Source organism: Sturnus vulgaris, chromosome 6 (genome assembly GCF_052056855.1).
Source record: "Sturnus vulgaris isolate bStuVul1 chromosome 6, bStuVul1.hap1, whole genome shotgun sequence".
Taxonomy (NCBI): domain Eukaryota; kingdom Metazoa; phylum Chordata; class Aves; order Passeriformes; family Sturnidae; genus Sturnus; species Sturnus vulgaris.
In genome coordinates this window covers 44,054,540-44,081,043 of record NC_142248.1, presented here as the reverse complement: position 1 = coordinate 44,081,043, position 26,504 = coordinate 44,054,540, and the positions used below count along the sequence as shown (strand labels likewise).

At 45.7% G+C, this 26,504-nt stretch overlaps 1 protein-coding gene across 3 annotated transcripts in view; it reads right to left on the bottom strand.

Annotated features, from left to right (window-relative positions):
- Positions 1–26,504, bottom strand: part of ARMH4 (armadillo like helical domain containing 4) — a 51,112-nt gene that overhangs the window by 12,766 nt on the left and 11,842 nt on the right. For all 3 annotated transcript variants that reach the window (XM_014871490.2, XM_088166367.1, XM_088166368.1), the window contains one exon: positions 18,412–18,663. In XM_014871490.2, the coding sequence (XP_014726976.2) occupies positions 18,412–18,663 (252 nt within the window). The remainder of the gene's footprint in view (positions 1–18,411; positions 18,664–26,504) is intronic.

The window sequence follows — 26,504 nt, the reverse complement described above, 5'->3', positions numbered from 1 at the left end:
CCTGCAGATGTTGCCTGGTTTTCAAATCCAGCACTCACAGCTTCATTCCAGAACTCCATCTTGCTACTGATGAAGGTTCATCCATCACCTTTCCTTTTAATAACTCTCCACCACGACCCTCAGACCAGTGGTGAAAATGTGGCACTGCCAGGGATGGAGCAGCCACAGCTTCTCTGGGTAACCTGTGCCAGGGCCTCATCAGCCACACAGTTAAGAATTTTTTTCCTAATATCTAATCCAGCACTCTTTCAGCAAAGGAGAGCTTGGTTAAAGTGTAAAAAAAATAAGGAAAAGATTGATTACGTTCAATCAGTCTGTATATACCAAGCAACCTGCCCTGTTCCATTACAGATTTCATCCCTCTCTTTTGCAGGTTAAACTTTTTTTTCCCAAATGAGACTTGTGAGAACAATTTTGCAGAAATGCTTCGTGCTTCATCTGCTCAGCTCTGACAAGTTAATGGCACAAGGGTGCATCAGCTCCTTTCCCTTAAAAAAGCACAATTTTCAATTTACTTACTAGCACAAATAAATAACAAAGAAAATGGCATCTGCCTGGAAGGCAGCATATTTTTAATTCCAAAACAACTACACCTACCTGATGGGAATGTTGATGCATGAATTGTCCAACTCGAGAAGACTTGAACAGCTGGATAATCAAACAAATGTCAAACTGACAATTACCATTTATGTTTTCAGATAAAAAATTTTGCTTGGGTGAACTTTGAATTAACCCAGTGAACTTTAATAGTTACCATGGCACTGTCTGGTCCCTGACCTGTACCATCTACACCCTTTCCCCTGCCTGTCCTGCTGCAACCCAAGACTGCCACAGCCTGCCCAAATATCTTGGAAAAGAAATGCAGATGGGGAGACAACTCACAATTCTCATCCAGAAAGCAGCAACTAAAATGGGCTTCCCAACTCCTTCCCTGGCCTTATCTACCCTTTTGACACTCCTTTCCCCATTGCATTAGGTTTGGTTCCTCCTTTCTCTTTTCCCTTGCACTTTTTAAGCTGTTTTCCACTTTACCTGTCCACAGTGAGCAGCCCCTTGCTGAAGGTGGCAAAGGCACTGCCCTTGTGCCTTGGCATTTCTCTGTGAACTCAGATCTTCTGTGGGGCCTTCAAAACACATATTGACATCTACACACTGTTTGTTTCTCCCTCAGTGGCCCCAGAGAGGCACAAGATGTTAAAACCCAGCCAAGGTACAAAACCTCCCATTATCCTAAAAGGCATCAGCAGGACGTTGCTGTGAACTGGCTGTCACTGTTTGTTGTATGATTAAATATTTACTGGATCACACTGTGTTCAAAAGCTGTGTCTGCTCTGGGAGAGGAAATGCAAACTTTGTTTATGGAAATGGCAATGCCTCTGCTGGAGCACAGGTGGGATCAGCTGCTCCTCCCTCTGCCCTGGCACAGCTCCTGGAGCAGCACAGGGACTCACAGCAGTGAGAACCCACCCTGCCTCACTCAGCTCAGGGCTTCTGGTGTGCTGAAAATGCTCACATCCACCAGCTTCCAGAGAACCACAGACTGCTCTGGGTTAAAGGGACATTAAAGCTCATCCAGTTCCACCCCCTGACATGGCATGGTCACCTTCCACTGTCCCAGGCTGCTCCAAGCCCCATCCAGCCTGGCCTTGGGCACTTCCAGGGATCCAGGGGCAGCCACAGCTTCTCTGGGCACCCTGTGCCAGGGCCTCCTCACCCTCACAGCCAAGAATTCCCAATTCCCAATATCCCATCCATCCCTGCCCTCTGACAGTGGAAATCCACTCCTTGTGTCCTGTTCCTCCATCCCTTGTCCCCAGTCCCTCTCCAGCTCTTCTGGAGCCCTGGAAGGGGCTCTGAGCTCTCCCTGGAGGCTCCTCATCAAAGCTGTATCCTGATGAGGATGAAAAAATCTTTCTTTATCCATGAGCCTTGACTTTGCAGCTTTAATAAACTTTTTAAGGCAGCATTTTTGTGCCTACAGGCATTTTGAGGGATGCCTGTAGGGTTTGTCTGATGCCTGGAAAGGCTGAGCTGGAACAGAGACTAGACAGAGCAAAAGGGATAAAATAGGAATTTATTGAAAGGATTCACCTTGGGCAGTGCAAGAGCCTGGCCGGGGCTACACCCAAATCAAATCCAAGCTGGATCCTGGTCACGAGTTTTTACACTTTTATAAGTTTTGGTTCATCTTGGGGTCAATTGTCCAAGCACAGCCCCAGGCTATGGAGTCTCAGCCCCTGCCTTGCCCCCTTTCCCTCACTGTTGCTTCTGATTTTTGGGTACTGAGTGTCCTTGATTCTCCAGCTGGGCAGGGATTGTTTTGTCACTGCCCTGTGAAGAGACCAACACCTAATATGAAGTTTCAGAGTCACACACTAAGCAGCAGAGATTCTGGAAAAATGCAAAAGCTAAAACCCAAGGCATCATTTCCCTGTATATTTACAGGAAAAAAGCACAAGGTGGAATTTGATCCCGTGCTACCTTTTAATGCCCATTTTTCACCGAGCCTGTTTTCCACTCTACAGCCCAGCAGCCTCTCCCATAGTCTGGCAAAGACTGAATAGATTTTTGCAAATTAAAACTAAATGTCAGGTGGCAGTGATGGGAGGAATGGAAAAGGTGGAGAAGCTGCAGGTGAGAGCACCTCATCCATCCCTCTGCTCCAAAACATCTCATTTCAGCTGGAGGACAGCAGTAAAATGGTGGTGGCTGTTATTTGATTAAATACTTTCCAAATCTCCAGCTGAAGGCACATGATGATCTCCCCTATACTGAGAGGAGAGGGCATTTCTCATTCAGCCCTCTCTAAATGCAAACCACAGAGATCTTCCTGCCCTCCTGACAGAGCCCATGGCCTTATCTACTTCAAAGCATCAGCAGCTGCACTGCAAAATTCTTCTTGTGCTTCAGTTTATGTCTGATATTAATCAGGCTCGGAAAAGATTCTTGGTTTGCTTTTTTCCTTCCATAAAGAACAAAAGTAATTTTCAGAATCCCATTTCCAGGGGACAGTGTATGAAGGATTTGCCAGCAGCAAGGGCTGAAATAGGGGATTTTCCATTTTTTGTGTTTAAGAAAAAAGATATATATTTCTTATTTCAAGTTTTGGCCTTTATTTCATCTGTCAAGATGCAGCACTCCCCATGAAATGACATAAAGATCAATAAAGGACTAAATGGTTGGAAACAAAAATGATGGAGTTGACCTTTGAAGGAAAAAGCAGGTATTAGACTGTGTTTTCAGCAAACAATTATTCCACTAATTAAACCACAAAGCCCTGAGCATCGATTAGATGCTAAAAATAAGATCTGATTATCACAGAGACTCATTTTCCTGCAAATCCTTGGGAAGAGCAGCATTGTCCAGTGTTAGTCACAAAAGGAAAATGAACTTGCTTATGTTTGCTAACAGGACAAGCCTTATCCCACATTCCTCCTGCATCCAGAACTGAGCATCAATTCCCACTTGATTCAATTCTCCTGTGATCAAACACCAAAAGTTAAACTTAACTTAAAGTTCCTGACACCTGTCTCTGACTTCTTATATAACTATGGGCAAGTAAATTCATCTCTTATTTCATTTTCCATCCTTACTATGGAAATAATGCTACTTAATATTAAAGATATAATAGAACTTATCTAGTAGGTCACTTGTGTTTCTTTACCTCGTGTCAGAGCCTCTTCCTTCACAGTTTAACAGCCCCTACTGTAACACCTCCATCTGTGGGGGATGTTATGGGAGCTAAGTCAGTACAAATATTAAATATTAAATGGGATTTTTTGGACACAAATGTTCTTTAGGATGCCATTATTTTCAGCATCCAATTTCTAGCCCATGCCATGGGCAGGGTCACCTTCCACTATCCCAGGCTTCTCCAAGCCCTGTCCAACCTGGCCTGAAACACTTTCAGGGATTCAGGGGCAGCCACAGCTTCTCTGGGCACCCTCACAGGGAAGAATTCCTTCCCAATATCCCATCTAAATCTAACCTCTGTCCGTTTTCCCAAAACTATTCCCAACTACTTTTAACATTCCAGGTACACCTATGGGAATGGGCCCTCAGAAAACCACAGAGGTAAAAGGGAATGAGCAAAGGGCAAAGCAAACCAAGAGAGGAGAGAACATGGACACAGCAAGATCTCATGAGCTGCACAGTGATTTTGCAGTGTGCTTACACTGCCAGTGATTTATTCCTGTCTAAACATGGCTGAATTAGTGGAATTTTATCCCCTAAAAACCCAGGAAAACTACAGGAATTACAGCACTCCCTGGAGGGCAAGAAGGTCACAGGAGAGCCAGGGATGGGCAGACTGGTGAGGCTGTGAGCTCCAGGAAATGCCCCGTGCCTGGAAGGGGGGCAGACAGGGAGGAACCAGCACAGGGCATGGAGCCAGAGTGGTGGGAATGAGCCTTCCCCTCCCTGAAATGCTCCTGGAATGAGCCCTGGCACTGTGCAGGGCAGGGAAGCATTCTGTGCACATCCCTTCAGGTGATGATGTAAGAGTGGGATCAAGAAGCCAAGAAACAGGATGTGGTGTATCACAAGTGTTACTCCAGCACTGCTGAAATGCAATATCAGTCAGATATCACCCTTGTCCTACCACAGTGGCTGTGGGCAATCATCCCTCCAGCACCAGGGTGATGGATCCATTCCCAGGAGAAATCAGCCCCTCCAGGGGACACCTGCTCACTCCCTGCTGCTGCCAGAACCTGGCAGCTGCCTTAGAATGATTTCCCAGGGAAAAGGGCTCAGGCTGGGGAATATTTTGAGGTGATTTTGGTGTCACCTCTCAGGCAAAGGCTTTGGCCTCGCTGTATGCTGTGCCAGAGGAGCAGAGTGCCTGGGATGGGATGGGATGGGATGGGATGGGATCCAGCACTACAAGTCCTTGTGTTTGGACACTGTGACATCCTGCAGCTCTTTTCTGACAGACATGGGACTGACATTTCCAGGGGACATCATCCTCTCTGGCTTTTTGTCACAAGGCCTTCCCACAGATGTGGGCTCATCCCAAGCCAGTGGTGTGGGGTCAGGTGAGATGTTGCACAGCCTCCCACAGTCAGAAACCTCAGCATTCTGTTTTATAACTTCACACACTGGAAACTGGGCAAGAGAAAAGGCAGATTCTGGTGGAGCAGAGAATCATCACAGAGTCACACAATGGTTTGGGTTGGAAGGGACCTTAAAGACAATCCAGTTCCATCCCCCTGCCATGGGCAGGGACTCCTTCCACTATCCCAGGTTGCTCCAAGCTCTGTCCAAGCTGGCCTAGAACACCTCCAGAGATGGGGCAGCCACAGCTTCTCTGAACTGGGATAACTGGGACAAACCAGGAAATTCAGTACCAACCAAAACAATGGCTCTGGAGTCTTTTGTGTCATGAGAGTGATGGCAAGAAGATGCTGTCCAGAGGGATCTGGGCATCTGGACCAATGCTGAGTGCTCTGGGAAAGTCACTCCATGTCTCTGAGTTGGCTCCCCAAATGTAGAAGAGGGTTAATGGCATCAGCTGCCTCTGTGCAAGACCTGAGCTGGATACTGTGACTTGTAGACCCCTCCCTAGAGCTGCACAAGGGGGATAATTATTCATTTCTTCTATTTCTAAACATGCCAGTGCTTCGTGAGCATTGGAAAATGATAATATCTTGTTTGCCATAAATGTGGTAATTATAGCTAAAACTCTTCATTTACACGGAAATGACAAACAACAAATTAGAATCAAGCATCTACAATTAGGGTAAAAAGCCACGGCAATTTGTTACTCTTCGCAAGAAATCATTTTTCACATCATTTACTGGGAAGGAGGTCTCATTATATAATGATATTTAGCTCTTCAACTACTTTTCAGCTTGGCAGCTTTATTAATTGCACTCACAACAGTTCTCTAATATAAACAAGCATCTTCATCTCTGACTGGGAATCCAAAGCTGACAGCACCACAGTGAAGGTGGGCAGGCTCTGGCACAGGGCTCCCAGGGAAGCTGTGGCTGTCCCTGGATCCCTGGAAGTGTCCAAGGCAGGGTTGGATGGGGCTTGGAGCAGCCTGGGACAGTGGAAGGTGTCCCTGCCCATGGCAGGAGGGTGGAACTGATGCTCTTTAGGGTCTCTTCCCACCAAAACCATTCTGTGATTCTCTGATTCTATTTACAGCCAAATGGAGACCTAAAGCCAGCATAGAAAACAGAGGGGAAACCTGCAAATATCTTCAGCACAGGTATAATTCCATGGGTATTTCTCAGTAATAATGATGTAGACACCTGATGATGGCAATCAAACAAAAAGGTTTCACTGAGCTTATGGTGGCTGAGAAGAAAGCAAGTCTGACAGACAAAAATTCTTGCAGGAGGCAGAATTATGTGACTTATGCTGGTCTATCCAAATGAAGGAGCAACAAATCCATTGGGCAGACAAAAGGTGGAGAAGGCAGCTCCACTTTCAGCCTGCATGGGGGAAACTGGCTGATTTGAAACACTTTATAAAAACTCTGAAGGGAGATGCTTTGAAGAAGAGGAGTAATACTGAATATTGGCTAGAGGGGCAGCTTCAAGGTGTGGGCTATGGTAGGATCTGGCCTTTTTTCATCTGCATTTCCCAAATTCAAGCCCCAGACAAGCAAACCTGGTTTCATGGGGCTGATGGTGCAAAACTGCACTGGAAGGACTCAGCAGTGCCTGGCCATCACTTGGAGTCTGCAGCTCCTGGTTCCCCCTGACTTTATTTACACCTGAGAGAGGTGCCCTGGCTTGAGAGGGAAAACACCAAACTAAGCACCAGCTCCATCTCCACACCCCTCAGGTCCTGTACCTCCAACCTAGGTCCTCATATATTAAATCTGATTGCAGTGGAGAGGCTGTTCCAAGGGCTGCTCTGAAGCAAAACCTCTCTTTTCTCTGCAACACCTATGAACAGTTATGGGTGAGGATTTGCAGACAAATTAACATCCCAGAATCTTGGTGAAGTTTGCTGCCACCCACTGAGCTTTATAAAATCACCATCACCTCCCAGACAAGCTCTGCACAGCCCTGCAGTGAAAGGGTTGATTTATCCTCAGATCCTCTGCTGTCCACACTTCCCATGTATTTCACACATGGCACAGAGCACTGCTCCTGTGTCATTCCAGTCTCTGTGGGGTTTGCTGATGCCCCAAACACACACCCAGTGCTGTGGCATTCTCCCATCCCATTCCTTCCATCAGGAATGAACAGATCTGGAGCCTCTCCAAGCAGATTAAGATAACCAGTAACAATTTACTTACCCTGAAAGGGCATTTCCCTGATTGTAACAGGCCAGAGCCCACTCTCTGATTAGGACACTGATATGATGTGGCTCGAAGAAGATATTTTGAGTATCTCTGAGTGAACTCCTGATTTTGCTGCCATCATCTGTTCAAATAATGAAGAAACATTTTGATGCAAGAGAACCTTCACAACATTATGTGGATAAAGCCTCAGAGGTCAATCTGCTTTCAAAGCAGCAGCAAGTCTTTATGATCTAAGTGCCCAGGGCCACGTGGTTTTGCTTGCTTTCCAAAAAAATAGAAAGAAAATTTTCTGTTGGCTTGATCAAGGGTGGCCTCAGCCCTTTAGGAAGACAAACTGCAGAGAGAGAGACAGAAAGAAATCACTGACAAACCATAAGGAAGGAATCAGCAGAGGACACTTTTTAAACTCATTTTTTTGTAGCGACCTGATTGCACTGTGGTTTTTAGAGGAGAAGATATTTGGATTAGACGTCAGGAAGAAATTTTTGTTGCTGAGGGTGGTGGGGCACTGGTAGAGCTTGCCCAGAGAAGCTGTGGCTGCCCCACTCCTGGAATGTTCAAATCCAGCTTGGATGGGGCTTGGAACAACCTGGGATAATGGAAAGTGTCCCTGCCCATGGCAGATGAGATTCACAGATTCACAAGTGAACTGCTCTTACCTTAGCTACAAGACTAATAAATATTAGTAAGGAAAGAGGTTGGAGTTGTCAAAATCTTCCCTTAGTCTTCCAAAGAAGTGGCTGTAATTCTTTTTTTTAACTGCAAATATTCTGCACAAGGAATTCCCAGGGGGAAAGCTGCCTTTTCCACAGCACAAACAAAACCTCTACAGGCCACCTGAAATCTGAAATTCTTTGTAGATACAGAAAACAATGAAACTGCAGAGCACTTCTGAAATTGAACATGAAACATGAAAAGCAGTTCCCTGGCCTTACCCTGTAATATTGTGAATAAGTTGATAGATTTGGGCAATAACTGATCCAGCCTAGTAACAGGTTTGACTGACAGACCCAAAGAAGTGTTGACTCAAACCAGTTCATCACAACATCCTGATTTATCAATCCCTCCAGACTGAGAAATGCTATTTGTCCCCATTTACCTGAACCCAAAGGGATACAGGAGCTGAAGTCTCATTTTTTAAGTCCATTTCAAAGAGATAAACAGATCTACCAAAACCAAAGGAGCAACAACCCACGCATTTCCATGTGAGCTGTTGGACCCATAACCAGCTTTGGGAATCCACAGGTAATTGATGCATTCAGGAAAATTTCCATTTGGTATCTGGGAACAGCACACAAGACCCTGGGAAGGTGAGCAAAGCAAAGCTGGTGCCTTGCTGGAAATGCCATGGCTTTCTGTGCTATTGCACCAACTTTTCTGCCTTGAAGACCTGAGATAAGATCATGTAAGAGAGAAATTAACTGACCACAAAAGAAAACATGCAAACTCCTCATCCAGGGAAGGGGACACAGATTTACACTGAAGTCTGCACTCAGACTGAGATCTCTCCTCAGTCCTAAACCAAAGCTCACACCAAAGCCATTGAGGGGTGTTGGAAATCCCCTGCTGGTGTTAGTCCTGTCCCAAAGTGTGCAGAAGGAAATGCTGGAGTAACTGGCACACACAGCAAAAGCACAGGAGGGTCACCAAGATGCCACATGTGCCAGGGGTGGCTTCCTGGGCCAGGAACAGGGACCTTGGAGCACCCTCTGGATCACCTTGGCATGGGCATCCCCAGGCTGGTGTGAGGGGTGCAACAGCACACCCAGCTCAAGGGGACAGTGACAGCAGCACAGCATGTGACACTGCTGACACAGAACTGCCACGCCTGCAAATCCATTCACACACCTGAGTGGTCACAGGGGAAAGGGGGATTTGGGAAAAGCAGACTCCAAAAGGATTCAGACTGGAGAACCTCTTGGCCTCACTTCACATTAATAAAGCCTGAAGCACAGATGGTGCTGCTGGTATATTAAAATAAATGATAGGCTATCAGGGAGCAGCCTGGCTGAAACCCTTTATTACAGCCCAGGCTTGGATGAGGCTGTGATTAGAATTACTCAAAAACAAGGAGAGAAAAAAAGAAAAAAGAAAGCAAAAGCCTCCAGTAATTCTCACCGTATTGACCCCTGTCTGTGATTAACGTTGATACTCAGCATCTTTTCAGAACAACTGCTGGATGTTTGAGGTAATTATTTTATTGCCAGACAAAAATCTGATCAATTTGCTTATTTCCAATATATGTTCCTAACTCACTCTCAGGCAGAGCAGAACTTCTACATATATATATTTACAGAGAGAGAGCATCCTTCCAGGAAATAACTTGGATCTCCTTTGATTCTCAAGGAGTCTTAATCTGAGTGAACATCAGAGGGGAGACAGGTTTAGCACCAGTCATTTGTGGTTTCCACTGTCGAAGCAGAAAGTGCATCTACATTCTCTTTAGGAAGGAACATTTTAAAATTACCCTCTCAATAAATTACCCTCTCTGTCCCTGCTACTAGCTGCAAAAAGCTCTTTTCCTCCATTTTTCTCTCACCAGATCTGCCATGGGGCCAACATTTTAACCCCAAAGATCAAACTGTGACGTAAATCCCCTGAAGGACGGAGGCAATTCAAGGCTGATGAACCTTCACATTCCCCTCTCTCCATTTTTTGAATGCCATGAAAACAGACAGATTTTTGCACTGCAGTATAGATCACTATTAGAAAATAAATGTGATTTCTCCAGTGTAAGGACAAGCCTCTCTTTATATGGCAAAAGCCACCCAGACAGGCACACAAAGGAAAAATGAGTAACTCTCACCCAGGGAAGGCACAGCTCTGCCCTGTTCTTCAATCAAGCTAAAATCCAAAGGGAGAGAGGGGCTCAAACCAGCTCCCCTGTCTAAATGGAGCCAAGTTTTCTGACATATATAAACTGAAGGGTGGGAGGAAAGGCAAAGCACACTGAGAAGTGACACGTGTGCACTGAAACTGCAGGGATGGGAAAGGACAAAGATTAGTGCAGGTTAAAGAGAGAGCAAAGACACTGTGATTTACATTCCAGTGGGGCTGGCAGGCAGGGGGACAGGCAATCTGACAGCCCAGAAGGATTCCTGCCTCCCCGTGCTGTGCAGGAACCCAGTGGTGCCTGGGCAGCAGATGCAGCCCAGCCTTCAGAGCACGGAGCTCTGCCCAGGTTAATGGACCTTATCCTTGAATCCAGGCAAAAAAAAAAAAAGATAAATTACCTGGAGCAGCAAATGCAAAGTCATGCTCCAAGGTAGACACATCCTAACTTTAAAGGATGTGTCAAACAGATGGATGGAGGCAGACAGCTGGGGAAGGTCAGAAACACTCAGGTCTGTGCCTGAGTTTTCCAGTTTTGCTTTCTTGGGCTGACAAGAACAACTGGAGGTGCAGCAGAAAGCCTTTTAGGAGTCATCCTGTGCTGGGAAAGCCCAGGAGCCTGGTGCTGCTGCAGCTGCCCTTCTGTGCAAGCCAAGGAGGGAGAATTTCATAGAGCCATTAATGCTGGAAAAGATGTCAAAGATCATCAGGTCCAACCACCAACCCAGCACCAGTCACCATTTCCATCACTAAATCATATCCACAAGTTTTTTGAACACTTCCCTGGACAGCCTGTTCCAAAGCTTGACAAATTTTGGTGAAGGGTTCCCCTTAGTAAACCTTCCCTAATGCTCTCTGTGCACAGACATCACCCAGGACTCCCCCACCTGAGCTGTGCAGGGGAGTCTTCCACAGATGTTTCCATCAGAGAAGCTGCTGAATCCTCCTTGCAGGTATTTAATTTTTTGCCTAGCAGGGTAGTGGGGATTTGTTGGAACCCTGAAGCCTGAGAGTTTTGAACAATCCAATTTGCAATTCTTCTGATTTTTTCAATGGGGATTAGGGCAGGCAGGATTGGCAGCAGCCCTCAGACTTGGATTCATCCATTAGAAACCTTCCCCAGTCATCACTGGGACCTCTCACACCAGCCATGGTGACCGAAATTCCCCCTCTCCTCCCACACCCTGGCACATGATTTCTCCATGCCTTCATGCCAGCTCTCTCCAAAGTCAAGAAAAAGCAGCAGAAATGCCATGGATGGACAGGATCTCTTCCCTCCTCCCTGCAACAGCCACTAACTTCAGTTTAATACATTGTCTGATGGGGTTCCATCTTCTCCATGGGCAGGGAGAGGGAAGGCAGAACCTAAACTGAGAAAATGTCTCTAAATCCTCCCCCAGGCCCTGGAGGCAGCACTTAAAGGCTGGTAACAAATGGGCTTAGTCTTCCTCTGACACGGGTTTAACTGGATGCATAAACATTGTAGAAGGGCTGGTATTTCAAAGTAATGTATCCAAGGATGTTTTAGTGCTGCTGTTTCCCAATACACTCCAACAAAAATGTCAGGGTAAAATATCAGCCTGATTATTGTGAGCAGCAGCTTCCTGTCGCCTGTTTCTGATAGCTGAGCTGGGAATCACCAAGACACCCTCCAATCCTCTGATTTACTCTTAGGATCACAGGACTGTTTAGTTTGAAAAGCCTCCTGTCCTGGTTTCAGTTCGAAACAGGGCAAAATCTAAATCTAAATCTATTTTTTTTTTCTTATGATTTCTAATAATAAAATTTCTCTTTATACCATTTAAAATTAAACCTAGTTTACCTTCCTAATCCTAGCTCACAACAAAAAAATTTCAAATAAATAAACCGAAACCACTACATCCCCCAAAGATCAGGACTAACCATTTTCCCAGCACTGCCAAGCCACCACTAACCCATGTCCCCAAGTGCCACATCCATGCAGGCTTTAAATCCCGCCAGAGATGGGGACTCCACCACTTCCCTCATCTCTATTCCCTTCCCTTAGCCTTGATTTGTGCTTTGAGGACAAGAGCTGAGGTGTTCCCAAGAGGAAGGACATGGCTCCAGCTCATTAGGGGTTCACACTCCGTGGTTGGAATTTCTTCACCCCAGCTCACAGAGCAGACAAAGTGTTCCTGTCTTCCCTCTGAGACACGCTGGCCTCATTCCCAAGGGCTCAGCAGCCTCGTGCTGGATGGAAAAAGGGAAAAGCATGAAAGGGTGGCAGGTCAGGACCACAGGGCTCAGACTTGTCCAGGTTTTGTGTCCCCTGGAAGGTCCCACTGACCAAGATCCCAGCACAGAGCAGTGCAGGGAGCGAGCAGGTTGAGGAAAGGAGGAATATTAGAGAGACACACTCCCCAAAACACCTTGGAATTAGATCTGACAAGAAGCAAAAGCCATCCCTGATGTGCCTTGTCCCCTCCTGGGAGCCGCTCTGTTCTTATAACAGCAAATGTCACCCCGAGCTGTCACAGAGGATCATCACTGCTCACAGATGGGATCCAGAGTTCCCTCTGACAAGACAAACCTGATTAAATATAAGTCTGCTCCAGGATTAAGATGCAACCATGAACAATCCCTTAGGAAAAAAAGAAGCAATTCCAAAGGGAGTGCACATCCCTCACGAGAGACAGAAACCTGAGTTAGGCACAGATTGATGGTGGGAGCTTCACTGCTGCTTGGGAGAGGGAAGGGGAGCTAGCAAGGAACATATGGAACTGTATAAATTCTTTGGAGCACCCAAAAAGACATGAAAAATAATCAGCTCTGTTCCCGAGACTGCTCATTTGTGTCTGCAGCCATCTGGAACCCAGACCTTGCACGGCCAGTGCTTGGTGCCACAAAACTCCCACAAATTCCTGTGATGGGGAAAGGCCACAGAGGGCAGGATTGCTGCACCTGGAACACGTGGGGATGGAAAATTTGCTGGTTATCCTCCTCATCCTGGCTCCTACCAGCCTCTGCACCTGGGATTCCTATGGATTGTTTAGGATGGTGGCTCTCTTTGCTTCCATTCCAGGGAGAAATGCAGGTGTGCACATCCTGCCTCCAGGAGGGAGAAAGGCAATGCCCAAGCACTGATTGAATTCCTCTCCTTCAAACCCCCACTCTGCCAAAGGCTCCCTTGTGAGACCAGAGGGGTCACTGGGCCTCCCCATGGTTTTGCTCACCACCTTTAAAACACAGATGAGCCTTTCCAGGGTGATGAAGGAGATAAATGCATTAAAGATTAAAAGGCACTCCGATGTTCCAATGCCATGAGCTGTAAGAGTACTTAAAATAGATCCATTTGGGGCAGCAGTTAAAGAACATATTACTAATTTCTGAGTCTCAGCTCCTGCCTTCCTAATGCTGGTTATTTTTGTCCATAAAAGCATTAATCCTATCTTCCTGTAAAAATGACATTTCAAACATTCATCATCTTCCACTACTGTCCTTCTGCTCCTCTGCCTCACCATCATTAACCAGAGCATCTGTTATATGGTTTATGCAGTGTAATTTGTGACCATAGATCTGCAATACGAGAGCTATTTTCTCTGTAAGTAGCTGCTCAGAGCTGCAAATATTTTTTATCCATTACATTAAAAAAAAAAAAAATCACATTCCAAAAGTGTGTTTATTATGCAAGTGCCTTGTCATTACCTGAGAGAGTTTTACGACCTTCCATTATGGCAAGAACTAATCTCCTACCCACAAAAATACACGAAACACAGACATGGTTTATATTTTGGAAACTACATGTTGAGAATTATATTGTCACACTTCATAACTTCTTCCTAAATTGCTGTTTGTTTTTTTGTTTTTTTATTTTTTAATATCTAAATCCTACCAACAGAGATGGTCCAAACTCCCCTGTGCACAATTCCTCCATGGGCAGATGGGAATCAAAAACAAATGCTGTGGAACCAGGCAACTCAGGAGATTTCTCACAAACTAAAACCCTGTAATGTGGTACTGCCATAACCAGGTGGATGCCAAGAACACACCAGTGGGTCAGCTAAAGAAAGGCAGACATGGTCAAAAATGGATTTAGGTTAAAATAGAGAATAAAAAATAGTACCTAACATACATACAAGCCACCACAGAGAGTAAATTCAGATGTAATATGAACTGCAGGTTGATGAAAACAAAGGATAACCATGTTAGCAAACATATAAAAATTATATTAAGTGGTCCCTAAATGGAGAAAGAATAAAACACCAACTCTATACATATTAAATGCACAAAGCAAACTACTGCATGCCCCAATGTGGCAAAATTAAAGGCTTAGTAAATTGCCCAAGATCCCCTGCTGTTACCTACTGTGGACAGCAGGAATTTTTCACCTTGGGATGTGGATGACAGGCAAGCACTAAGGCATCAGGAAATAGCTTGGAAGTCTGAGGCCATTTTCCTCTTGGCTCATCCTTGTTAAATAAAGAATTCTCACAGAACTGAGAGAATAAACAGTCTTGAGGACAGGGAGAAGAAGCCACCACCAACAGAAGCAGAGGGGTTTGATCTCCTTGGAATTGCACAGCAAAGACCACCTGCTCTAAGATGCATAAGGAATAACTAAAGGACCATAAACTGTTCACCAGGCTTGAACCCACCTCAACAGAACTGCAGTTCTGGTAATGCATCACGAAAGAGGGAGAAGGGGAAAATCAGGTATTTTTATTTATTCCCAGAAAATTCAAGTTATACACCTGGTCTTTGTGTTCCTGTGATGCTCTCCAGGCATTTAGTGTTTGCCTACCACACACCAGCTACACATAAATCAAGGAACAAGTGTAGAGACACCAAAGTCACCTCACAGAGAATGCAGAGAGGTCCAAAAGTGCTGCTCTGTCCTTCAGTGGCAACCTGTGAAAGCAGAGCACTCAAACAGGGCACCGAACTAAATCCCAAATCATATTCAGACCTTGCTTCCCCAGAGCTGCAGGCAGCCAGGATGGCTTTTGGAGGGTCAAATTCTGTTTCATAAATGCACAGATTTTCTCATTTTCTGCTCTACTCTTTGTCTACATATTTCTGGTTAGAGAGCCAGCTGATGGGCTGTAAAACTGTCAGTCTTGTTACTGGTGCTTACAAATGGCTTTTGCTCAGCTGGAGTTAATGCAGGACCATCTGACTGCCCAGAACTGACATTTTTAATGATTCTGTTCCTCCACTGCTTTCTCATTGACCACTACAAAAATCCAAACTGTCTCTTGCTCTGCCAAGCTGTTTTGTGGATCAAGTTCCTTGTTCTCCAGGGAATTGCACCATGTCAGGCATCTGAGCAAGCAAACTCGATAATAACTGACCTGAGAACAGCTATTCCAACACTTCTGGGCTCTTCTGCACTACAGATTTTAGCATTAAATGTCAAAATTCTGAAGGCTAGAGGACAGAAGCATCCCCAGGAGGAAGACACGTGTGCAAATTATTTTAAAAATGGAAAATGCCAACTGTAAAAGCTTGGATGTTGTCCCCTCACCTTGTTCTCTGTTGGGTACTGTCACCTTCCTTCAGGTCTCTTTTTCCAATTCTGTATCCCAGGTGAAGTAGAACAACTTCCCTTTCCAAACCCTGCTTAACTTACACAATAAGGGAAATTCTACACATCTCAGCACTATTAAGGGAAGGAAGAGACACACAGAACTCTTCTGGGGATGTCCAGCAGTTACAAAGCAGTCCCCAAATTAAAAGAACTGGATTTTCAAAGATGAGAATCACCTAGAGGAAAAGAGTTGCAAATAAAAATAGCCTTTGCATCCATCCAGCAGATCTAAAGCTTAACAAGTCTTTTTAGTGAGTCTGGTCTCTCCAGGAGCCCCAGCAGAACAGTGGGAGCAGCTCCTCCAGCTTCCTGCCAGGTTTGGGGGATTTCTTCTGTTCTTAACAACCTTGTGTCCTGCTGACACAAGCTGTGTGCTTTTTCCTTCTTTCCTGTTCTCCCAAATACACTCCATAAAGAAGCACATAGCCAGGAGCAGGTATGGACACAGAGTGTCCTGATGTGTGCCCATGAATCCAGAGCAGGAATTCTCACCTGGCACAAACTGGAGAGGCAAAGGGCTACACTGCTGCAGAAGCAGCTCCCATTCCCCACTCACTCCCAGGAAATTCAGCTCTCTCATCCCTTGGGTTCAGCTCCTTCCAAGGCTTTAGGTTATCAGTGTGAGCTCATGCAAGTCCTTGGTTTTCACAGAACCACAAAATCCTGGAATGGCTTGGGTTGGAAGGGATCTTAAAGATCATTTAGCTCCAATCTCCTCATTCAGTTCCATTTTGTTTGTGCCTCTAAAACATAAATAATTTCCCTTTCTCTTAGGAGTACTGTTGAGCACCAGAACCCTGCAGATGGGGAAGGAGCAGTGTGAGAGAGCCACTGAGGGCAGCTAGACAGGAAAAGAATAAATGGCTCTTTACATAAGAGTGTGCCTGCTGGAATCAGAGGGCTGAGTCACAAGCACAGAGGCTGATCCCATTGCATTCCCTTTTCTTTTGCCAGCACAGCACTGCACAAAAGTCCCATCTAACTCCTAAAAATGAACTCAGCTCAGCCACAACCTCATCCTCTCCCCCGTGGATGTATTCACTGACTGCAGCAGCCTAAAAACAAAAGGCAATCCAAACCACTTGGACCTGGTGACTTCCAGAGAACACCAAAATCCTCATCTGCCCAGTCCCTTGGGTGCTCAGACCCATCACTGATGCTGACACGAGTCACACTTCACAGGGGCTCCTCCAATGTGCATGGAGGTCAATAAAACTATATTATCAATAAATAAGTTGGGGAGAAGAATTCTGCCTTTTACCACATAGTCTGTTTATTCCTTGTCTGAAACTTTTGGAAAGCTGCCCTTTCCAGGGTCTGAGGAACAGCATCAGCCTCTGGTCACTGCTTTCTCACCTGCCTGCTGTACCAGATATGCAACTCCTACCCAGAGCCTCTTCCTCCAGCAGCTGGAAATGCAGCTGTGACTCCACTCCAGACCTGCATAAACCATGAGCTGAGCTGTATTTGACACAGAATAACCCCCTCTGTAACCCCAAAGCTCATAGCAAACCTTGTCATATACAACAGCACCACACCCCTCTTTCACCCAGCTGGCCAAAGAGAACCAGAAACCCTTAAAGACTCAGAATTATTCCCCTCCCACAGCCTGGTGGGACAGCAGGACACGTGAAGCAGGCCTAGCACAGCCACCACCCAACACAGTGTTTTTCAAGCAGGATTTATTGTGACAGGGAGGGATCAGTCCTGCTGCAAACTCCATCACCCCTCAAAGGCCAACCCTCCCACAGAGGTCTGGAAATCAACCCTCCCACACAGTCCTTGAAAAACAATCTTCGATTCAATTAAAGAAGACAGCACCACTAAAGCAGGCTGAAAACAGCATCACAGAGGAGAAACTCCAGGTTAAATCAGAATTATGCATTCAGGGGAAGTGATAGAAATCACATAGGTATATGTGATAACATATAAAAAAGACTTGTGGTTTTTTCTTTGATGAGCTTCTCAGAACAGCTAACTCTAACAGTCAGATATAAAGAACTTCTGTCTAGATGTGGTTCAGCTCCCACAAATTCACCTGAAATGTTCCCACTGTGTTTGACTGAGCCTGGCTTGGGAATTGAGTGTTCTGGGAAATGATTCCAGAACCTTTTGCCAAGCTGGACAAGTTCCTTTCTAAGATCTCCCTTGTCCCACACCAGTTTTGACCTGCACCACATGGACATGACACATATAAACACTGACTCCTAGGTGGAGCAAGTCAGTCCAGTCATTAAACACAGGGCCTCTAGGTACAGCAGGAATAAATTGTATAAAGCTTTATAAAGGCCAGCACAGGTTCCCATGGCTGGACCATGCACATCTTAAAATGTCAGAAAAGTGGAACTCAGAAAAATGCTGCTGAAGTAGCAAACAGGCTGATGAGAAAATACCCAACTCCTTTGTCCCCACAGGACAAATATCCCTGCACCAACCCACATTGGGCAAAGGGAACTGAAATTTCCCCAGGAATCTCACCCAAGAAGTTTTGGTTTTTTTGTCCAACCTTGGAGCAAGACAACTCTAAGCTCTGGGAATGAAGGAGCAGGTTTGGAATATCCTTATTTACCCCAAAATGACAACTCAGGTCATGCTGCCTGGGACACATCCCAGTTTCCCCAGTTGTCACTGGTGAGCTGGGTTTCCTCATGAGTGAACCTGTTTTGTGTTTAGCTTGAGAGCCAACCCATGAGTGGTACAAGGGACTGTCTCCTGCAGAGAGAGGAGCAGGGGATGTGAAGGGTAAAGGAAAAAGGGGCTTTTCTCTTACCCAGACCCTGGTTCTGCTGCTCCCACTCAATGGTGTCAGGAACCTGGTAGGACACCCCAGCCAGCTGGGCCACAGGGTTTTCCAGACCAGCCAGAGGCTCCTGGGAGGTCTCTCCTGGAAGTGTGAAACCTGGCAGCCCCGTGTCACCCTCCAGGCTTTCATCCATCAGGTCTATGTCTTTGTCCTCCTCGTCTTCCTCTTCCTCCTCTTCTTCTTCCTCCTCCTCCTCCTCTTCATCCTCTTCCTCACCCTCTGGCCAGGGAGACAGAAAAGAAACATCAGGAAACATCTCACCAGGCAGAAATTAAGCTCTCTAGGAGAGCAGCAGGCTGAGCTCCTCCAAAGGCACCAACTTGAGCCTGTTCTCTGACAGGAGACACCCACAGGGGCTCATTTGGAGGAGCTCATCACCACTGGAAGCTGCTGTGAAACAAGGAGATGATGTCCCAGACTCTCAAATCAGTGGGAAATACAGTAATTTTTTGCTTCCTAGCAGCAGGGTGCAAACAAGGATGTGCATGTGTACCAACACCTGGGCATCTGTAACTACAGAGCTCCCTGCTTGACTAATTACAGCTCAAGTGAGAGTTCTTTCCCTGATTTCCAGTCTTGGAGGCAGCAATAAGTTGGTTCTATGTTTAACTCTGAGTCATGCCCAGCTCTGCTTTCAAGACCAGGCTGCTCCAAGCCCCATCCCACCTGGCTTTGGGAAGTGTTGGAAAGAAGGCAGCATAGCCAACACTTCACAGGAGAGCTGACAAATGTGACTTGGAGGAAATTCCTGTGAATTTAGTGCTAGGTCTCCCTGCCCATGGAAGGTGGGGGTTGAAACAAGATGATCTTTAAGATCCCTTTCAACCAAAACCATTCTGTGATTCCACAGATTCTCTGTTACAGCACACATCCATTTATTTCAAAACTGTCTGCACTGTAATTATATATATAAGAATAAATATTTAAGCTGTATTTTATCACTGGAATCTAATGGCAGCACAGGAACCACTGTACTGGATCAAACCAAAGGTTTTTTTTCTGTCCACATCCTATTTCCAACCACAACTGGCTGCAGATGCTGAAGGAAGCCTAGAGCAGGGCAAATACAGAGCCACTCTTCCCACAGCTTCTTTTCCCAAGTTATAGTCACCAAAGTCTCAGGGACATCCTATGCCAGAATTTACACTGGAGCTACTTAATAGCTACTGATGGAGCCACCCACCAGGGAAAGATAATATCTGGAACAATGGCATGCTTTGAATTTCTCACAGTTAGTTTTTCAAGGCTGAGAATCAAAACATAGCATTTGTGCACTTTTATCTAATTTACACCAACTCTGTTCAGCCTTGTAGAAAAATTCCCTCCTGGTGTAGTCAGACTGGGAGAGCCCATCACCCTGCACCCAGGCATTAAAAACTAACAATCCAGCCAAATCCCCCTTTGTTACCCAAAATATCCCTTAATTTCTGCTGTGGTTGCACCTCATACAGGTTGCTGGCAATCCAGCCTGGATTAAATGGCCTCTACAGACTAGAAAATCATATGAGATGAGAATATGAGAAATCAGTGCATGTTATAAACCCACTGCTCCACTGTGCTATCCCATGGCATCTCCTACCCCTGTAATTCAAGGATTTGCTTCCAAACACTGCTTGTTTTCCTCAGCTCACAGACAAGACAATCCCAGTCTCTGCCTTTCAGTCCTAGCCCTGTATTCCATACAAATGAGCTGCTGTTGGGATTTAGCTGCATCATCCTGCCAGAGCATGGCTTTTGATACCTGGAAAAATCATTCCTGCCACAATGACACCACACAGAGCCTCTAATGGAGCTCACAGGGATGTAGTTAGCCCCTTAAATTCTCACTGCATTTTATAGACAGTTTCTGTATTATAATGTGCCTGTCATTTAGAATCAAGATCAGAATTTTCTGTGTTAAAATGCGTATTTTCATACAAAACACACAACTGTGAAGCTGAGAGTGGCACCTGGAGAGTGCTCACAGAAAAGACAAGTTAATGTAGGTCTTTTCCCTCTGCTGAGAGCAACACAGCTATCAACAATCCCAAAACTTAGCAGAGACTGAACAGCCAGAATAGCAGAGCAGAGGAACATGAACACAGCTTTTACCCAGACTGGGTGGAAAAACCAACCAAGAAAGAACAGGCATCGGATTTTTATCTCTGAAAAACTACTCTGGGACAAGGATTTGAGAAGCTTCTTGTGATTTTTAGCCATCCAAACGCCACACACCTGCCAGGATGGAGTGCTGAAGCCACAGATAGCCATCTCCCTGTCTCCAAAGCCTCGCAGGCAGCCAGGCTGAACACCCAAATTGAAAGTGCTGAGACTACTTATCACATCTGATGATCACCAAGCTTCATCAATCACCACTCAGCCACAGCAGAAAGCTCTGAATAATGAGATCCTTGTAGCACAGCGGCTGCAAGGGGGAAGGAAAAGGCTCTCAGCTTGTTCCCTTCTCCTCTCTGGCTCATTCCTGCATCCAAAAACAGTTTTTTAACCCCCATCCCAAAATGCCAGCAGCTTGCCTTGCTGCAAGGTGCAGTGCAGAGCACCACTTGGTGGTACAGGGAGGAAGTTACACTTCCAAAAAAAAAAAATAAAACCAAACCACAAACTTCCCAAGTGTGGGATTTCAGGAGCAGAGGCACAACAAGCAGCAGTGGGCAGGCTCTGCATAGTGAGAGTCTCATAAAATGGGACAGGGGAGTGAGCAGCACACAGCTGAAGATCAAGCTTCACACAAAAGCCTTCTACAAAAGTCATGTTTTCCCTCCTAAATTGGCACCTTTTGGCCTTCAAAGGGACTCAGCAGCAGACTAGAAGAAAACTATTGGGAAAGACTGAATGTAGCAAGGAGTGAAAGTGCAAAGCCCAGCAGATTCAGAACTAATCCAGAATGTCATGTGCAGTTACAGCTCACTGTGAATGATTTTTGTGTGCCATGGAATGGTTTAGGTTGGAAAAGCTCTCTAAGATAACTGAGTCCAACTGTTAATCCAGTACTAAACTACAGCCCCCAGTGCCATAGCCACACATCCTTTAAATCCCTCCAGGGATGGGCACCCTGGCACAATGCCTGACCATATTTTTATTAAAGAAATTTTTCCTAATATCCAACCTAAACCTCCCTCCTCTGTAGGGGAGCCCCAAGGAAAGAAGTCTGAGATAAAATAACACATTTTATGCAGAGTTTTGGGGGATTTCCAGCTTTATTAATAGAAACAGCCACCACTGGGCTTTATCATGGGACTCTGAATGGATGCATTAGTGATAAGGGTGATATTCAGAGGATGGGATTTGCTATTTCAGGGGAGCAAAAGCACCTTGTGCTTGCTCCAAAAGCGAGGTTTTTCACCACAAAACGACACATCCACAACGACTTCTGTGACTTAGGCAGGAGAAATGAGACCACCTCACTTCTCCCCTGTGAGGCAGGACCCATTATCTGTGGAATCTGAAGTAACTGAATAGCCACCAGCATTTTTGGGTGTGTAATGGCTTGAAAGAAGCTGTAGCTGAAGGCACTGTGCTCATAACCTTGCTGAAGGCAATGGAGCTACACCAGGTTTTCAGCTGAGGAAATCTTCACTGAAGAATGATGTTTCTATATTTAGATGCTTTCCATTAATGTTTGCAAACACTCGTGTTCCTCAGGAGAGCCAGGAAAGCATCATTTGTCAGGTTGAACACACAGGAGAAATATCTTGCTGTGCTCTGAGCAGCAAGAGGCTCTCAGTGGAAGGTGACAGATTCACTCACAGCCACAAACTGAATTCTAAGTGCAACAAAAAAATAAAAAAAAAAAAAAAATACAAAACCAACTAAAAAGGAAAGAAGTTGCAGGGCAAAACCTGGAGTTGTCATGGGCTCTGTCCTTTCCCTTCCCAGCCTCCCTCACCCCAAACTCAGTGGATGAAGATGTCTAAATGATACCACACAGGATGGCTGTGATCCATGACAGTTTAAGCTGATTTTATGTGGTGTTCAGTGCTGCAGGGTCACCCCATGAGCTAATAACACTGTGTAAATGTGTAAATAATGCTGTGTAAGCAACAACAGGATTAGGGATGGGGGGGGTCTATGCCAGAGCAGGAGGGAGAGGCATTAAGAAGACATTCTCTCCCACTGAGGTTCACTTTCTGCACTGCTTTTGTGATCACAGCTGACTGTCAAGGCAGGAAGGCCTTTCTAGGACAACTCTTTTATTATTAATGTGCTGCCTTCATGTGATCAGTCACAACATCACCATCCCAAAGCTCCAAAATGCTGCCAGGAGCCTTTGACAGCCTGGAAGGAGAGAGCTGGTAGGAAGGTGGAGAGGCTCCTGGGCAAAATGCTGTGCCATGGTGGGCAACACACCCAGGCACAGAAACTCTGCCAAACATCAGGGTAAAAACCCCTGGGAAGAGTTCTGCTAAGCACAGGCACCTGCACTGCAAAGCCATCCAGGTGTTTGTGGGATGTGGTGTTGTCTTAAATGCTGAGCTCTGGAAAATTGAATCTCTTGAAGTTTCAGCATCTGGGCAATTGCACAGAGACAGGGAAAGGGACACTTGGGGAATGCACTGCTGGGTCAGATCCCACCACAGAAAGCAGGACAGCATAACCCTACCCACTGCAACTTCAAGAGAAGGGGAATTTACACATCACAGAATCGTTAAGGGTGGAAAAGCTCTCAAATCACCAAATCCAACCATTCCCCCAGCACTGCCAAGGCCACCACTAACCCATGTCCCCAAGTGCCACATCCACACCTCTCAAATCCCTCCAGGGCTGGTGACTCCACCACTGCCCTGGGCAGCTGTGCCAGCACCTGGCCACCCTTTCAGTGATTAAATTTTGCCCTGATACCCAACCTAAATCTTCCCTGGGAGAACTTAAGGTTGTTTTTGTTTTAGGAAGAAATCCTTGAATTCGGACAAGAGTAAACAAACTGTATCTCCAGCAGCATTCACCTCAAAATTGCTCTCACACTGAGCCAGGCTAGAGAGTCAAGTTTAGCAACACAGGATTGTTTTAAAGGAGGAAAAATACCCTAAATGCTGCAGAACACACTGCATGTGCTGTAACAAGTTTGTTCCCTGGCTTGCTGCAGAACAGCTCTCCTGCCCCTGGGTGTGCAGGTGTTGAACCAACCAGCATAAAAGTCAAGACAAGAAAGTGGTGATTTATCAAGTGAAGGCAGTCAAATAAGTCCAGATTTAATGACCATGACCTGTGAGTGGACGGGGCAGAACAAGACAGATGAAGGCAGGTAAGTTTACAACACCTCTTAACAAAATGCCTTCCCCAGGAAAAGGGTTATGGGCATAGGACTTGTTTTCCAAACCACAAAAAAAAAAAAAAAAACTAACAAAACAAACAAACAAAAAAAAAAAAAAAAACAAACAAACCAAAACCACACCAACAAAAAGCCACCAGCAGAGACACCCATTTCATTTTCATTGGAAAAGGCTGTTGGTGTTTTTTTTCCAGAAACACTCAATTCAACCCCACTGCCTGGGAACAGAATAACCAATAGAACAAGAGTTAATATTTGATTTCAGCATCATTTTCTAGACAAACTCAGCATGGATCATCACAGATGATGTGTATTGGGGAGCAGGTCTATTATTATGGGCAACAGTCTCCAGGGGACCAAGGTTTTAACTTAAGAGGAGCCAAAGGGAACGTGACTGAGTCCACCCAGCTCATTTCTAGTCTGAGCTCCTGCTTCTTCCCAAGTCCTCGATTCCCCTCCTGCAGCACCCAGGTCCCACTGAACAAAGCTCCCAAAAATCCCCAACACTCTCCCACCTTTTAAAGGCCTCCAGCCATGAGCAATTCCAGCACAAAATGCTCCCAGCAGAGCCTTGCTGCCACATCCCTGCTTATCTGAATTCACCTCCCTCGAGCCATGAGGGTAAACTGCTTAATCCTCAGATTCAAACAAACAGAAACTCATTAAAAACTTTCACTCACACAGCCCAATTACATTTCAATAATAGCAACTGTGGGGGTTTATCTGTTGTTTTCATTCAAACTTGGAGATAAGCATGGGAAAGCTACAACATTAAAGTGATATTTAAGTGAACTTTAGTTTTTTGGAAAATGAAAAAAATCAAATACAGTTCAAAATTCAAACAAAGTCTGGTCAGAACAAGAAACGAGGGGGGGTCAGACTAAGAAATGTCATTCAACCTGCTGGAGGCACAACAGTGCCAGAACATCACAAGGAGCAGAGAGCTGGGGGTGCTCAGCCTGGAGAAGGGAAGGCTCCAGGGAGACCTTGGAGACCCTTCCAGTGCCTAAAGGGGGTTCAAGAGAGCTGGAGAGGGAATTTGGGCCAGTGCACGACAGGACAAGAGGGATGGCTTCAACCTGACACAGGGCAGGGTTGGATTGGAGATTAGGAAGGAATTCTTCCTTCCCACGAGTGGGGTGAGGCCCTGGCTGAGGCTGTACAGGGAAAAACTTTGGATGCCTGCATCAAATACTTCCGGAAGAGAGAGGAAAGAAAAATTCAGTTTGATACAAAAAATTGTCTTTTTTTTTCTACCATTTTCTGCTACAAATGAGAACGGGGGATGAGCCACCACCTGCTGGGAAGAAGATAGAGGTCAACACAGAGCAGTTCCCATTGCAGTGGTAGCAATAAACAAGAAGCAAGAGAAAAGTGTGTACCAAAACCATTTAATAATTCATTCTGCATGTGCTTTGTTTTAAGTCTTCTGTTCCTTGCCAATTTAGTTGATATCCAAAGAGCTGGTGAGGAATTATAATATCAGGCTAGTTAACCATGCTGGGTTAAGTGCCTGTTTTATTTACACCTCTGCATTCTAATTTAAATTTTTAACAGGGTTGTAGAGATGTAATGAGGCAGATCTTAATTCATACAGTTAAGGTCCAAATAGCAATCCCCTTCAGAGCCTTAATTTCTTAATTTAAGGGAAAAATACCCTTCACACTCCCACCCCCAAAAAAAGAAGGTACCTTGTAGTGTGACACAGGTCAGAAGAAAAATGGGGAGTTGAAGCATCTTGTATAAACTTATGTAAATGGCTACAAGTTCTGAAGTATTCAGGAAGAATTTCTTCACAGAAAGAGTCAAACATTGGAAGGGGCTGCTCAGGGAGGTGGAGTCAGCATGGCTGGAGGTGTTAAAGGAAAGACTGGATCTGGTCTGGTTGATACAGAGGTGCTTGGTCAAAGGCTGGACTCAATCCTGAAGGTCTTTTCCTACCCAAGCTGTTCTAGGGTACACATAATAACTCTCAGCAGGCTGCAAATGCACATGAAACTCCAAATTCTGACAGCTGAGAGCCATCCTAATTAATTGGGAACACTCCACACTCAAGAGCTACTTGGTTAAGGCCTCCTCTGGAGCAACTGATTTCAAGTTGCCCATTTTCAGAACTATTGGCTGTTCCTGACACCACACAGGCAGAGCAGCTCCTGCTTCAGTCAAAGCTCTGAGCACCCTCCTGACCCCTGAACTGTATGAGCAGCTCAGCCCCAGCAGGGAGATCAGACTGCAAGAAGGAATTGTTCCCTGTGAGGGTGATGAGACCCTGGCACAGGGTGCCCAGAGAAGCTGTGGCTGCCCCAGGCCAGGCTGGACAGGGTTTGGAGCACCCTGGGACAGTGGCAGCTGTCCCTGACCGTGGCCAGGGGTTGGGATGAGAGAGTCCTTGAGGTCACTTCCATCCCAACCCATTCAGGTGTGCTCTACCCAGCAGCTTTCAGCTGAAAACTGCAAGGATTTTGCAGAAGAGGGAGCATGGCACTTGTCCTGCCACTTCACAAAGTCCCACTTGCCAAATGCTGCCATGCTGGGGGTGTGCAGTCGCCTCTGCCAACACCTACCATGGCAGATGCCACAGCACAGGAATCAAGTCAAAAAGGAATGTGGTTCCTTTCCCAGGAGTCACTTCTTGAAGGGTGTTGGGATCTCACAGTGGTCCTGAGTAAGCCACCTGAGCCAGCAGCTCTTTGTACCCAGAAGCCCTGCAGAGAAAACTGCAGTGCTCAGCTCGCTAGAGACATACAAATTCTAGGCACAGAGACAAAATACATAATCAATTCCCCCAGAC